Genomic DNA, 16,030 nt, shown 5'->3' on the forward strand with positions numbered 1-16,030 from the left:
TTACTGGCACATGATTGGGGGCATCTATGGGGGCACATCTTACTGCAGATTATTGGGGGGCACTATAGGGGCATCTACTGAGGCTAAAAAAGAAGATATTTTATATGGGGGCTCTGTATAGGGGCATTTTATACTGGGACACATTATGGTGGGTACTATGGGGAAGGGGGGGGGGGCACTATGGGGGTCATCTACGGGGGCACTGAGAAGGGGTATTTTATATTGGCACATTATGGGAACATTAGCTCAACTGGGGGCATTACAAATGTTTTGCATATTATAAGGAGAATTATTACTACTGGGGGGGCATTATGGTGGGCTTTATTACTCCCCCATGGTATGACCCCCTAGTAGCAGCACCAGCCTCTCCCTGCTCTGCTATCCCTCTGCCCTTTCTCCAAATCCTTATTATGAAATCTTTCTCATTAGGTTAAAGCACAACATCAGCTCCGCCGAGCCCCCGGCCAAAGTGTTGAAGTGGCGTCCGAGATCCCCAAGGGCCAAGTCAAGTAACTGTAAGTTTTTATGGGGGTTCTACAAAAGAGCTATCGTGTTTTTTTTTTTTGTTAAGGTTATCTGAAAGATGGGTTTAAAATATTTTGACAGGGGCGCAGTTTCAGTGCTTGCCATAGGCGCCATTTTCACTAGATACGCCTCTGACTGGACGACTGCACTATATTAAGGAGAGGATGAATGGGGCCATTTATTGTGAGATTTTGAGCAACAACCTCCTTCCCTCAGTCAGAGCATTCAAGATGGGTCATGGCTTGGTCTTCCAACATGACAATGACCCGAAGCACACAGCCAGGATAACCAAGGAGTGGCTCGTAAGGAGCATATCAAGGTTCTGAAGTGGCCTAGCCAGTCTCTAGACCTAAATCAAATTTAACATCTTAGGAGGGAGCTGAAAAATCTGTGTTGCTCAGCGAAACCCCCGAAACCTGACAGATCTAGAGGAGATCTGTGTGGAGGAGTGGGCCAAAATCCCTGTTGCAGTGTGTGAAAACCTGGTCAAGAACTACAGGAAACGTTTGACCTCTGTAATTGAAAACAAAGGCTTCTGTACCAAATATTAACACTGATTTTCAGCAGTGCAAGACAAAAAAATTCTTAAAAAATCATACAATGTGATTTCCTGATTTTTTTTTTTAATTCTGTCTCTCAGAGTGGGATTGTACCTACAATGTGAATTTCAGACCCCTCCATGATTTCCAAGAGGGAGAACTTGCAAAATCGCAGGGTGTTCAAATACTTCTGTTCCTCACTATAACTAGGATGATTAAATTGGTCAAATGGGTCTTACAAAGACAACCCCTGATCACCTGATCCTCATGGGTCTGGTTACACTTACCCCTAGTGATCAGCTGTCCTTGCTGGGAAAGTCATGCCTGATCATACATTTTCCCTACTAATACATGGCGGTCTCAAGTCTGCCTGAGACTGTCACTGTTTGTTTGCTATGACACATATAGAGGATTCCAAGCAAATTAAAAACTTTTATAATGTCTATATACCTTAATGGCTCATTCACAGGACAGTGAAAAATGGACCAATTAAAGTTTATGGTGCTATTCACATGGATGTTTTTTTTTTAACTACCAGTAAACAGCAGCCATCAAAATATAGTATATGTCCTTTTTTTGGCTGTTTTCACAGCCATACAGACCCATTGAAATCAATGTGTTGAGTTAGTCTAGTGCATCTGACTAATGGGCATTAGAAAACGGATACACTGTGCCAAAAATTAGCCTTTCATGATTCGAGGAGCATCAGGTCCTGGTGTCAGCGTCAGTGCAGAGCAAGTGTATGAGTTGATTTTTACATTTTTGGCACTACTAGAGGAACTGGTAGTGGTGGCACAACTGGAGTAACATATATATTGAGGCACTAGGGTCAATCACTTTTACTAGTGGCACAAAGGGGGCCATTACTTACACTTGGAGCACAATAGGGGTCATTACTGTACTTATACTGGGGAAGTACTGAGGGCCATTACTTATACTGGGGGCACTATTTTGGCCATTACCTATACTGGGAGGCACTCTAGGATCCATTTTTCATACTGGAGGGCACTATGATGGCCATTACTCATACTGGGGTGGACTCTATGAGGCAAATTCTTAACAATGGGGGCACTATGGGGTGCATTGGATGTCCAGAAGGCACTATGGGGGCATCACATATACTGAGGGCACTGTAGGGGTTGGGATTAAAAAAAGCCTATGAAATCCAGGATGCAAAACGGTCATAAAAAGCAAATAAATGGACGAAAAATGGATGCAAAATGGCCATGACAGTTTATCAATTTCTATTGGGCGTTTTTTCACTTTCATGTGAATGCAGCCTAACAAAACATATGGATGTGAAGGGACACTAGAACCCACACATGGACTACAGCTAATTGGAATATGGGACACTTTGATTGATGTATTTATGGCAGTGTGGGTAGAATATAATTCTGTGGGCTCCTAAAAACTATTTACACAAGCTTAGAAGTAACCAAACTAGGCCAAATTTAGTAATCTTAGATGGTTTAGCATTCAATAATAAACTGTAAATGTTATCTATTCATGGAAAACTTGTTCTTGACGGTCTACAGTATCGGCGGTAGTATCAGATATTTATTCAATATTACCTCATCTTTAAGTAGTGTTTTGCTGAATTCTAAATGATGCCTTTCTAGGATAGATGAACCGTGGAGCTTTGCTAGTGCATGTCCTGATCTGAAAAGAACAGCAATTAAGGCCTAAGTTTACATACTAATCCATTAGATGAGGAATGAAAAATGATCTTATGGCAAATGTTATGCCCAGTCCACACAACATTATGCATTGGTGTATAACACTAAACATAATTCTCCATCTACCAAAGTTTTGAACCAATACTACATATGAACACCATCCATAGAGCATTTGTTCCCTAGTAAGCATCTGATAACATGAACACCCAATATATTTTTCTTCACATCTTTGTTCCTTTTCTCCAGCTAAACTGGTGAAAATAACCTGTCACGAACCAGCGGGTGTGAACCCACTGTGCCACATGTCCTACTTCCTCTAAGGGCGCTGTCTAAGTGAACCCCTCAATCTTTACAGTACCCCTGATGGTGGGGATTGACTTTCCCAAGGGGAACACCAGGTCGCTACCTCTTGAGGAGGATAGGCACATGAGGCATCTGGTCCAGGCAGACCAGGAGGTACCTGAGAAAGGTACCAGAGCTACAGGCGTGGTCAGCAGGCTGAGTCGTAACCAGGAGCAACAGTGCAGGACCGAAGGATGAGGCAGAGGTGAAGTCAGATAGCCAATAGGTCAGGGCAGGCAGCACAGGTACAGGTCAGGCAAACCGGGATCGGCAACAGAAGAGTCAAGGCAAGCAGGCAGGGATCAAACAGGTAGCAGAGTCCAGGAATACAAGTACGATTCAGGTACACAAGCGGATATCAGGAACCTTAGCAGGACACAAGGACCTTGACACTGAGGCATCTGGGAAGGGGGCTGAGCCACTTATATATGAGCAGGAGGGCTAGGATTGGTTGGCGAGGTCAAATGATTCAACCCATGAAATACAGGAAGTGAAGCACGCTGGCCCTTAAGGAAATGCTGCAGGAAACAAGCAGCAACCATGCTGTGGCCAAGGCTGAAAGGAAACACTGGCAGCAGATCATCACTGAACACGGGGCCCGGGACCACGACAGTAAGCAGGGGAACAGCGGCTCACAGCAGCTACTGTTACATAACCTATATAATGGTACGACAATGTTCTACTCAATGTCCACAATATGCCTGTAATGCAATCTAGAACTTAAAGTGGTTGGCTACTTTGCGGTTACTGTTGACCAACGTGTTTGTAAGATGATTATATAATACTTACTAATACAGTCTTTGTTTATATTCTGCACCATTTTCTATATTTCTTAAAGTATACTGCCTTGTTAGCCAAGTCTTTTGTATTGTCTACACAGAGATTCTGTCCATAAAATGGCTGCTAATGGAGGGTCATGTGACCAGGCAAATCACCTAACCCTGATGTCTCCTCCATTCAAATAAACTGTACCTGCCATCTGCACTTGCTCTGTTGGGAGTACAGTCAGGTGCAGTGTGTTTAAATAAAGGAGACTGTGATTTGACTGGTCACATGACCCTCCATCAGCAGCCATTTTATGGACAGGTCCTCACTGTGGACAGCACAAAAAACTTGGCAAACAATGGTGCATATCTTATAAAATATAGAAAAAGGCACAGCATTTTAACAAAGGCTATATTAGTAAGTACCATATAATCATCTCATAAACACATTTGTCAACAGTAGCCAGAAAGTGGCCAACCCCTTTAACCTTAGCCTTTCACTTTAAAATGTCCAGGCATTTGAGAAATAGCTCACGTCCAGTAGTAAAAAGTACGTGCATAAGGCTAGGTTCACATCTGCCTTCTGGTATTCTGGTAGTCTGGCAGAGGAGCAGACTTCTGGAATTACCACATCCGGCATAGCCAGAGATTGCTGGGGCCCACCAGATCCCTATTCCCTAATGCAGTGTTTTTTTTTCTTTTCTTTCAGGCAGAAAGCATGAAGTAATAGTAATGATTTATTCTCTACAGTGGAATATAGTGGCACCGATTGGTGAGAATTGAATCTAAGCAGCAGAAAAATGCATACTTATGCAATTAATATATACCGTAGTTTCTCGGAAAATAGCCCCTCCCCTTTTCATTACATGTGGCTGCATCCTAGGCAAGCGTCAATCAAAATATAACAGTTCTAAAGAAATGTCCAATTTATATTACATTACAGCAGAAATGTGTAAATAGTGTCTAAGTAAACTTACTTCAACTGGTACAGGTTATTAGTACCTCGGTGGTCAATATCATGGCAGAATGCAGCAGTCACCATTGCCATGGCCTCCAGATCTGTATAATAACGTTTTAAGTTTCCTGTCTAAAAAAGAGAAATAAAAAGCCATACCCAACTGAAGAAGAAGTGAAGCTGGGCTTAAATGGTTATAGTTATTTGGGTGTAATACAGCGTAGACCGTTTTCACTGGCATCATGGCCCTGTTCCCTCGGAATTGTGTTGTCCCTGAGGGGGCAGAATAGTAATGTCTGCTGCTCTGCCTATCAAAAAAACAAACCTGAGATCTTACAGTCCACTATAGAATACTTTTGCAGTCTATGGGATTTTCACTAGCTGCCTATCAGGCCATGCTTTGGGCACGGCTCTGCAGGAGGATTGCTGAGAAAGACCTAGAAGCCTTCCCAAGGCTGTCATAGCAACGGATCAGAGCCCCACGGTTTTGCAGCAGGGGCTTTGATCGGAGAACAGTGGGAGCCCACTGTCTTTGTCTAACTACTCAGATGCCATGGTTGCTATTGATCACAGCATCTAAGGGATTAAATTATCAGGATTAGAGTTATCTTTGATCCATGTCTTTGATCATTTCTTATTTTATTCAGGCAGCAAAGTGATTAAAAACATGGCATCTTGGGCACATCTAAGGGGTTAAATCACTTGGATTAGCATTATTTTGAATACTGGTCATTGTGGGCACTTGCCAGCTGTATCACACATATAGAGCACAATGCCGCTCCATACACTTATACTACACCAATGATGAACAGTTATGTTGTGGTGTGTGTAAGGGTCAAAATAAATATGAAAGTATTTTACACTATAAATATTATTAGGATTATTACTTCCTTACCATAAGGAGAGTGAACATGGTTTGTCCCACGTTGAATCCATGCCGCCAGTTGTGATAGGTAATTTTTCTGTATCCTTTGCTTACTGAGAATATGAACCGCACTAAAACCTGTGTGACAACTCATATTGGTAAAAATTTTCATGTAAAGCACAGGTAGAAACAGAAAATATCATAAAAACATGAGGGGTTCATTGCACATTGCTATAGAGATGATTTTAATATTACTGCAATATCGCTCCATCTTGATAACACTCTAAATTTTAGATAATCTTCAGACCCATGGGAGATAACTTTTACCATACCAGATTTTGATCTTGATGATCAAAGTCACAATAAAAAGTTCCAATCACATAGCTTAATGGTACTTGCGCTGCATGTCCCAGAAGTGAAGTGGGTATGTTCACACAAAAGGTACGATACAACGTTATTTGAACCGCGCTGCTTGCTACACCGTTGACACTTTATCCTTTGTTGCAATCATCCACACAGTCCGACACAGGACATCAATACTCCATATATTGGTGTAACCGGACCTCTATCGGTTCCTCTGTAGAGTATCAAAAATCACACAATAGTGAGGTACCACAGCTCTGTGACGAGAAACAGATTTTGTGATATGCTGGCAATTTTATTCTGTTTGTGAGTATAATAAAATCACTGATTTGAACTATATCGAAGGTACCTCACTGTTGTGTGATTTTTGATACTCTACAGAGGAGCCGATAGAGGTCCGGTTACACCAATATATGGAGTATTGATGTCCTGTGTCGGACAATGTGGATGATTGCAGCAAAGGATAAAGTGTGAACGGTGTAGCAAGCAGCGCGGTTCCAATAACGTTGTATTCATCTTGATGATGGCTGCATAATTCAGCTCCACTATAAGACTGATTCTAGTTGCCTCTAAAGGCCCTTTTACACAGGCTGACAAGGCAATTATCGAAAAAGAACTGTGTGTTCCCAATAATTGCCTGTCGTTAGCAATGGGGAAATTGTCTCGGACCCTTTTCCATAGTTCTCTTTGAATGGCACTCATTCTTTTGTATCCCTGTCTCCTGTACATTTATTGCCGTCAATTGCTTTTATTTATCAGGCATTTCAGGCTTAGGCGTAGTTGACCAAATTCTTCATCAATGGGATGGATTGACTAGAAGTCTATAACAATGTTATTACTAATATTCTTCACATTTGCTCAGCTCTCCAGTTGCATTATATTAGTTTTTTTGCCTTATAATGTAACTTTTTAAGGGAGTTCTAGCCCAGCATGTCTTTCTTTGAGATCTCTATCAAACCTATTTCATCCCCATGCTGTAACAATTACCTTACCTCTTGAGGTATATGGAATTTGTCAACCACTTCTAACTCGTAGTACATCTGAATTGCACATTTTACTAAGAACAGCTCTGTTTGAGGCAAATCACTGAAGTGGAACTCATAAATCTCAGCTTTCTCTGGATCAGGCAGTTCTACTTGCTGTAGGAACAGAAACAATTATAGCAGTTAGCCAGTAACAGGTTTTCTCATTGTGTTCATGTTATCATTACAGAATATAATAATATCTGTCTTATTTAAGGCAGAGGTGCACAACCTGCTTCTCATGATCATCAGGACAAAGATGGGAAGGGAACAGTCGGGATGTATGAGTTTTATTGTAAACTATTGCCACTCAATGATAAAAAGCTATGTCATGGGCAGCTGTAAGATGCCACACCATGACCTACAGTTTGACCGCCATGACTTCAGTGATGCTGTCGGTGCACCTGCCAAATCAGTGGCAGGAGCAGACTGTGGTATAGTTCCCTGTTCCTGCTTCAGCTACTTCGATAGGAGTACATTTCAGTAACAACACTTAACACTTTCAGCGATGTGATCAAATTGATTGCACAAGGAAGCCACTTGTAAAGGTGACTGCCAGTCTCAGCAGCATGATAGCCTCTTCAGGCATTTCCATAGAAAGCCATAGGTCTTATTTCTATACACACAAAAAAATGCTGCCATGCAAAAAGTATGCCTGCATATGCTGTGAAAAATAATAAAATGTACAGTTAATGAGACAAAATTTGAACATGTGAGTCACTTAAAATTACATGCAAAAGCAATTTTTAAACAAAGTATGTTACTGAAATATACTGTATATTATTTCATTAAATACATACAACATAAAATAACCCTGACATATTTGGTATCCCTGTGTGCACAACAACCTGCATAAATAAACACGGCAAGAAAAAATATGGAACTGTGGGGATTTTTGCTATTACCTGTGATAATCTCATGAAAGTTCTTTTATTAGAGCTTCTACCAGGGGTGCCACCTGAGCCCTCCTCAATGCTGCAGGCCAGGTACATAATGACCTGATGCCTCTGAGGCAGTTAATGCTGGGAGCATCAGTTACTTATGTATCTGTCCAGTGACTGCAGATGCACTCCTGAATTCAATTGTATCTCTGTCCTCAGGATAGTGATACAGTTAAATACTGAAGCAGGACATAGGAGCCTGTGGCTCCCTGCTGTTCACCCTCAAAGGCCACAAGCCACTATATAAGGCAGGGTACAGATGGCACAGGGACACAAGCACCTCAGGCCACATGCTGGAAAAGGCCTGTGGCCTTCACAGGAGATGGCAACTTTGAACAGCATTAGGGTATTTGATTTATTTTCTTCTTTCCTTGGCCACTTGGGGAGCATACTACTGGGGCACTATAGTGGTCATTACTAAGGGAAATCCAGACAGCATGCTGAAGGTAGCGTTGGCTTGGTGTTGTTGCCCACATCTCACCTCCCCCTGCTCCATATCTTAATTAAAGACAATTGGATGAAGAGGAGGACAGAACGTGGCAGCTATTGATGGCCACCACAGAAGGACAGCTTCTGGAACAGTTTATTGTGCTGCACTGAGATATTTGGTTCTGCTGGGATGGTATTTTGTGCTGTATTAGTGTTGGCCCATCTACTTGTGTTGGCTCTGTCTACTTGTGTTGCTCCACCTTTTGTCTATTTGGACCTGCCTAGTGCCTACAACATGGTCCACTTTTAGGTTTTAATCCAGGACCACTTTAAGTTTTTAGTCCCCCTTGGCTTTGATATTCAGATATATCTGCTTACCTCTCCCAGCTCACAGCAAGCCCCTTAATTTCCTGTTTCCTGTCACATGTGCTCTCCTTTTAAAGGAAGAGACGTACTTGCTGCATTATCCCCTGTTACATCCCCTCCTCCATAAGTGGAGGTCTGAGTGATGAGACCACCACCAATCTCTAGAACAAGGGGAGCATATCGCGTTCTCTCTCCTAGTTGCTGAGAATGGAATCGACACGCTTCTCTCCCCACGTTGTAGAGATTGGTGGGAGGTCTCAGCACTCAGGACCCCACAGATCAAAACTTATGATACATCTCTATGACATATCAAAGGTTTTTTTTAAAGTTAGTGACTCTTTAAGGCAAAATTTGTCTTGATAGTGCTCAACTTTTTCTCACAGGATAGCATCTTGTTTAGCTGGGAACATTGTCTGAACCACTAGTTATTTCCTGTTGGGAATCACCACTCTCCATAACAGCTCCCTCGGTCTGGGAAGGTTCCCCAATATTTTATGATGGTAGGACTTTTAAATGTGAGGCATTGCTGATATGAAAGTGTCCATCTTCCTTGTATTTCCTTTCTTGGCCATTGTCATGGGCAGTAGGTTTGGACCCACTATATCAACGGATCAGTCAGACAGTGCGCTAGTAGTAAGGGCGTTATCCTGGTGGTCCCATGGTTTTTACCCTTTAACAGTTATACAGGGATCCAGTCCTTGCTGTAGGGGAGCCATCAGGCTGCTACCTCGTGTAATAGTCCTGGTGCAGTTGGCAGCTGACCCATAGGGGTCAGAGAAACCAGTGTGAAATACCAAGGGATCCAGCAATACTCAGTCAGTAAACAGGCAGAGGTCAGTGCAGCAAGCAAAGGATCATTACAGTAGACAGGCTAAGGTTTGGGCAAGCTGCAGAGTATCAGAGTTGCTTAACAGGCAGAGGTACGGTATGGTACACGGGCAGACAATCAGAATAGCACACCTTCACTGGTAAACTAGAAAGCTAGGAACCTAAGGTCAGGCACCCTCCTACTGGGGAAGGTGCCCTATATAGTTATCATTATGGGAGACTTTAATCTTCCTGATGTAAACTCGAAAAACAAAAATAGCTAGTTCTGCCAGGAGTACAGATATTCTAAATTCCCTACTGGGATTATCTCTACAGCAAGTAGTTGAGGAGCCAACCCGGAAGGAGGCCATTTTAGATTTAGTATTCACAAATGGGAATTTGGTATCTGAAATTACTGTAGGGGAAAGCTTGGGATCTAATGATCACCAGTCAGTGTGGTTTACTATAAGTACAGTGACTGATTCACACCACACAAAAACAAAAGTTTTAGATTTTAGAAAAACTGACTTTTCTAAAATTAGATTAGTGGTTTATGAGTCCCTATCAGACTGGAACAGTTTCAATGGAGTCCAGGAGAAATGGGACTTAAAACTGGCACTATTGAAGGCAACAGAAAAATGCATTAGGCTTGTCAGTAAAAGCAAAAAAAGGAAGAGACCACTGTGGTACTCAGCAGAAGTGGCCAAAATCATTAAAAACAAAAAGATAGCATTTAGTAATTATAAAAAAAAAAAAAAAAGAGGATGACAGGCAAATTTATAAGATTAGGCAGAGAGAGGCCAAACAAGTTCTAAGAGCCTTTAAAGCGCAGGCAGAAGAGAAATTAGCTCAGTCAGTAAAAAAAGGCGATAAGACATTCTTCAGATACATAAATGAAAAAAGGAAACTAAAACAAGGAATTACCAAATTAAAAACAAAAGAAGGAAGGTATATGGAAGAAGATAAAGAACTAGCTGACTGCCTCAATGAATACTTCTGTTCAGTTTTTACAAAGGAAAATGAAGGAAAAGGACCTCAGTTAGGAAGGAAGATTAATGAATCTTTTGATGCATGTGTCTTTACAGAGGAAGAGGTTCTAAGTCAGCTGTCTAAAATTAATACAAATAAGTCACAGGGGCCTGATGGGATACACCCAAAGCTATTAAAAGAGCCCAGCGGTGAACTAGCAAAACCATTAACAGATTTATTTAACCATTCACTGGTAACAGGAGTCGTCCCAGAAGATTGGAAATTAGCAAATGTTGTGCTTATTTACAAGAAAGGTAGTAGGGAGGAATCGGCAACTATAGGCCAGTAAGCCTGACATCAATAGTGGGGAAATTAATGGAAACCATACTCAAGGAGAATATTGTGGAACATCTAAAATCCCATGGATTGAAAGATGAAAAACAGCATGGGTTTACTTCATGGAGATCATGTCAAACTAATCTTATTGATTTTTTTGATTGGGTGACTAAAATAATAGATGGCGGAGGTGCAGTAGACATCGCTTATCTAGACTTTAGTAAGGCTTTTGATACTGTCCCACATAGAAGGCTTATCAATAAATTGCAGTCTTTGGGCTTGTACTCCCATATTGTTGAATGGATTAGGCAGTGGCTGAGGGACAGAGGGTTGTAGTCAATGGAGTATAATCAGACCATAGTCTTGTTACCAGTGGGGTACCTCAGGGATCTGTTCTGGGACCCATATTGTTTAATATCTTTATCAGCGAAATTGCAGAAGGCCTTGATGGTAAGGTGTGTCTTTTTGCTGATGACACAAAGATTTGTAACAGGGTTGATGTTCCTGGAGGGATACACCAAATGGAAAAGGACTTAGGAAAACTAGAGGAATGGTCAAAAATCTGGCAACTAAAATTTAATGTTGATAAGTGCAAGATAATGCACCTGCGATGTAAAAACCCAAGAGCAGAATATAAAATCAGTGATACAGTCCTAACCTCAGTATCTGAGGAAAGAGATTTAGGGGTCATTATTTCAGAAGACTTAAAGGTAGGCAGACAATGTCATAGAGCAGCAGGAAATGCTAGCAGAATGCTTGGGTGTATAGGGAGAGGCATTACCAGTAGAAAGAGGGAGGTGCTCATGCCGCTCTACAGAGCACTAGTGAGACCTCATTTGGAGTATTGTGCGCAGTACTGGAGACCATACCTCCAGAAGGATATTGATACTTTGGAGTTCAGAGAAGAGCTACTAAACTAGTACATGGATTGCAGGATAAAACTTACCAGGAAAGATTAAAGGACCTTAACATGTATAGCTTTTAAATAGAAAGACGAGACAGAGGGGATATGATAGAAACTTTTAAATACATAAAGGGAATCAACAAGGTAAAAGAGGAGAGAATATTTAAAAGAAGAAAAACTGCTACAAGAGGACAGTTTTAAATTAGAGGGGCAAAGGTTTAAAAGTAATATCAGGAAGTATTACTTTACTGAGAGAGTAGTGGATGCATGGAATAGCCTTCCTGCAGAAGTGGTAGCTGCAAATACAGTGAAGGAGTTTAGGCATGCATGGGATAGGCATAAGGCCATCCTTCATATAAGATAGGGCCAAGGGCTATTCATAGTATTCAGTATAATGGGCAGACTAAATGGGCCAAATGGTTCTTATCTGCCAACACATTCTATCTTTCTATATCCTGACACAGACAGACATAAGCTGGGGAAGAATTAGGAAATGCCCTATGGGAGAGAACTGCCTGCAGGAGAGGCACAAAACTCCAACGGCCAGGCCTGCTGTGGGTGAGAAAGAGGAGCAACAGAGTGTCCATACCGCAGGTCAGAGATGGAAGTGTAAGTAAGGCAGCACCTATGTCCACTCTGGAGAGTGGAGCAGTGGCAGGCCATCATGCTAACATCCATTACCTAGTATTCTGCTGGGTCATATATTGGAAAGGTCTTATCATTACAGGGAGTGCAGAATTATTAGGCAAATGAGTATTATTAGGCAAATGAGTATGCATGTTGTCTTACTCCAAGCTGTATAGGCTCGAAAGCCTACTACCAATTAAGCATATTAGGTGATGTGCATCTCTGTAATGAGAAGGGGTGTGGTCTAATGACATCAACACCCTATATTAGGTGTGCATAATTATCAGGCAACTTCCTTTCCTTTGGCAAAATGGGTCAAAAGAAGGACTTGACAGGCTCAGAAAAGTCAAAAATAGTGAGATATCTTGCAGAGGGATGCAGCACTCTTAAAATTGCAAAGCTTCTGAAGCGTGATCATCGAACAATCAAGCGTTTCATTCAAAATAGTCAACAGGGTCGCAAGAAGCGTGTGGAAAAACCAAGGCGCATAATAACTGTCCATGAACTGAGAAAAGTCAAGCGTGCAGCTGCCAAGATGCCACTTGCCACCAGTTTGGCCATATTTCAGAGCTGCAACATCACTGGAGTGCCCAAAAGCACAAGGTGTGCAATACTCAGAGACATGGCCAAGGTAAGAAAGGCTGAAAGACGACCACCACTGAACAAGACATACAAGCTGAAACGTCAAGACTGGGCCAAGAAATATCTCAAGACTGATTTTTCTAAGGTTTTATGGACTGATGAAATGAGAGTGAGTCTTGATGGCCCAGATGGATGGGCCCGTGGCTGGATTGGTAAAGGGCAGAGAGCTCCAGTCCGACTCAGATGCCAGCAAGGTGGAGTACTGGTTTGGGCTGGTATCATCAAAGATGAGCTTGTGGGGCCTTTTCGGGTTGAGGATGGAGTCAAGCTCAACTCCCAGTCCTACTGCCAGTTTCTGGAAGACACCTTCTTCAAGCAGTGGTACAGGAAGGAGTCTGCATCCTTCAAGAAAAACATGATTTTCATGCAGGACAATGCTCCATCACACGCGTCCAAGTACTCCACAGCGTGGCTGGCAAGAAAGGGTATAAAAGAAGAAAATCTAATGACATGGCCTCCTTGTTCACCTGATCTGAACCCCATTGAGAACCTGTGGTCCATCATCAAATGTGAGATTTACAAGGAGGGAAAACAGTACACCTCTCTGAACAGTGTCTGGGAGGCTGTGGTTGCTGCTGCACGCAATGTTGATGGTGAACAGCTCAAAACACTGACAGAATCCATGGATGGCAGGCTTTTGAGTGTCCTTGCAAAGAAAGGTGGCTATATTGGTCACTGATTTGTTTTTGTTTTGTTTTTGAATGTCAGAAATGTATATTTGTGAATGTTGAGATGTTATGTTGGTTTCACTGGTAAAAATAAATAATTGAAATGGGTATATATTTGTTTTTTGTTAAGTTGCCTAATAATTATGCACAGTAATAGTCACCTGCACACACAGATATCCCCCTAAAATAGCTAAAACTAAAAGCAAACTAAAAACTACTTCCAAAAATATTCAGCTTTGATATTAATGAGTTTTTTGGGTTCATTGAGAACATGGTTGTTGTTCAATAATAAAATTAATCCTCAAAAATACAACTGGCCTAATAATTCTGCACTCCCTGTATGCCTTTAACGTACAACAACCTTATCTCCCTTCCGCATGGTAGTTGGCTGGATATACTGACTATTGTCTGCATACTGTTTCATGTTCTCCTTGTAATTTCAGTATGTTGGTCTTACTGGCAACTCTGGTAAAAGACAGGTAGTCCATGGTAATACATATGCAAGGAGTTCTGTTTAGTAGTTGCGTAGGCATAGCATTGGCTGTTGAATGTGGTGTGGTGTAATTCTGTAGTTGCCCATAGATTTATACAGTGTTTGTTCCAATTTATGTGCTCCAAGTAAACAGCTTTAACTCTCTTTCCTAAACTGCACATGAATCATTTCACTATTTTATTAGCTTGTGGCCAGCAAGTTGTTACCTTCCTGTGGGTGGACCCGAGATATTCAGAAAATTGTACAAATGTATGTCCATTAAATGAGGCCCAATCTGACTATTTTTGTAATACCATGCTGAGAAAATGTTGCCCAGCCGTGGTATGACACTGGAAAATAAGGTTGAAGAGATTAATGCTATAGCAGGGTATCTTGAATATTCGTTAACTGTCACCAGAATGTATTGTCCTTTAGGCGGTGGACCATAGATACCAATTGCTACTTCCTCCCAGACAGATGTAGATAGGAGGAGACATTTGTAAGGACTCTGGTTTTGATGAAGGGGTAACTAGCTAACATGGAGCAATGTCTTATCATTTCTTCTACTCACTGATACATGTTTGGGAACCAGACATTTTCCATGAAGAAGTTTTTAGCTAATTTCAATTTCCATATGACTGTCATGAGAGACCTGTATTATGGAGTTATGTAAGGCTTTAGGAACAACCAATTTGGTGTCTCAGAGAATAAGGTGCTCCTCAGTGACTGACATTTCTGCTCTCACATTTGAGAATCCTTTTAGCTCCTTGAAGTTTATTTTAAGATCTCAAAACTTTGCTCTCTCATTCTCATGGCATTTTTCATTCTGGATAATAGGTTCTAAGGCACAGAGTGTCTTTTCATTTTCAGTTGCCTTCATAAACTAATCAGCTGAAAGTGCTTTGGCACTGCATGTACAGTAAAGCTGATATACTCTTTGGTTAACCAAATGTGTGGTTTGAACTACTTCTTTGGGATGTCTTGAAACATATTCAGCTAGAGTGCTATAGTTTCCTGGCCTGTGAACATTTTTTTTTTGAAATTATAGCCTTGAGGTCACAGACCCCACAATTCAATCCTTGCTGGTATCTTCATAGTTAGGCTCCACCCAGGGGAACCTGACGGCGTCTCATTCTCCCATGCTGTAGCGCTGGCCAATCGCAGCGCTCAGCTCATAGCCTGAGAGAAAAAAAAAACTCAGGCTATGAGCTGAGCGCTGCGATTAGCCAGCGCTACAGCATAGGAGAAAGAGACGCCGTCAGGTTCCCCTGGGTGGAGCCTAACATATGAAGATACCGGAGGCTATACCGGGCGAATGGAGCGGCGCCCAGGGATAATAGTAAGTGCAGGGAGATCCCTGGGCACCGCTCTACATGTCTGTATAGTTAGTTTAGATGTTTTATTCTGGTGAAAGGTCCTCTTTAATTTAAATATCTATAGCCTATTTCATTTGTAACTTTTTAAGATAAATAGGCCTAGTATACTATCCAGAATTTTCACTTACTATTTTACTTTCAATTACTATGGCATACTATCCAGAATTTTCATTTGCATACTATCCAGAATCTTTACTTGTATACTATCCAGAATTTTCATCTGCATACTATCCAGATCCAAATCTGACCCTGTATACATTTGTGTACATATCATATGAATAAGGGTACTTTCACACTAGTGTTAATTATATATCTATAGCCTATTTCATTTGTAACTTTTTAAGATAAATAGGCCTAGTATACTATCCAGAATTTTCACTTACTATTTTACTTTCAATTACTATGGCATACTATCCAGAATTTTCATTTGCATACTATCCAG

General features: G+C 41.4%; 1 protein-coding gene across 1 annotated transcript in view; it reads right to left on the bottom strand.

The window, feature by feature from the left end:
• Positions 1 to 16,030, bottom strand: part of PDE6A (phosphodiesterase 6A) — a 167,849-nt gene that overhangs the window by 23,878 nt on the left and 127,941 nt on the right. The window contains exons 12-15 of the mRNA XM_040415694.1: positions 7,022 to 7,168; positions 5,697 to 5,804; positions 4,824 to 4,933; positions 2,636 to 2,723 (exon numbers count right to left, since the gene is read on the bottom strand). Coding sequence (XP_040271628.1) covers positions 2,636 to 2,723; positions 4,824 to 4,933; positions 5,697 to 5,804; positions 7,022 to 7,168 — 453 coding nt within the window. The remainder of the gene's footprint in view (positions 1 to 2,635; positions 2,724 to 4,823; positions 4,934 to 5,696; positions 5,805 to 7,021; positions 7,169 to 16,030) is intronic.

Source organism: Bufo bufo, chromosome 1 (assembly GCF_905171765.1).
Source record: "Bufo bufo chromosome 1, aBufBuf1.1, whole genome shotgun sequence".
In the NCBI taxonomy this organism is placed as follows: Eukaryota; Metazoa; Chordata; class Amphibia; order Anura; family Bufonidae; genus Bufo; species Bufo bufo.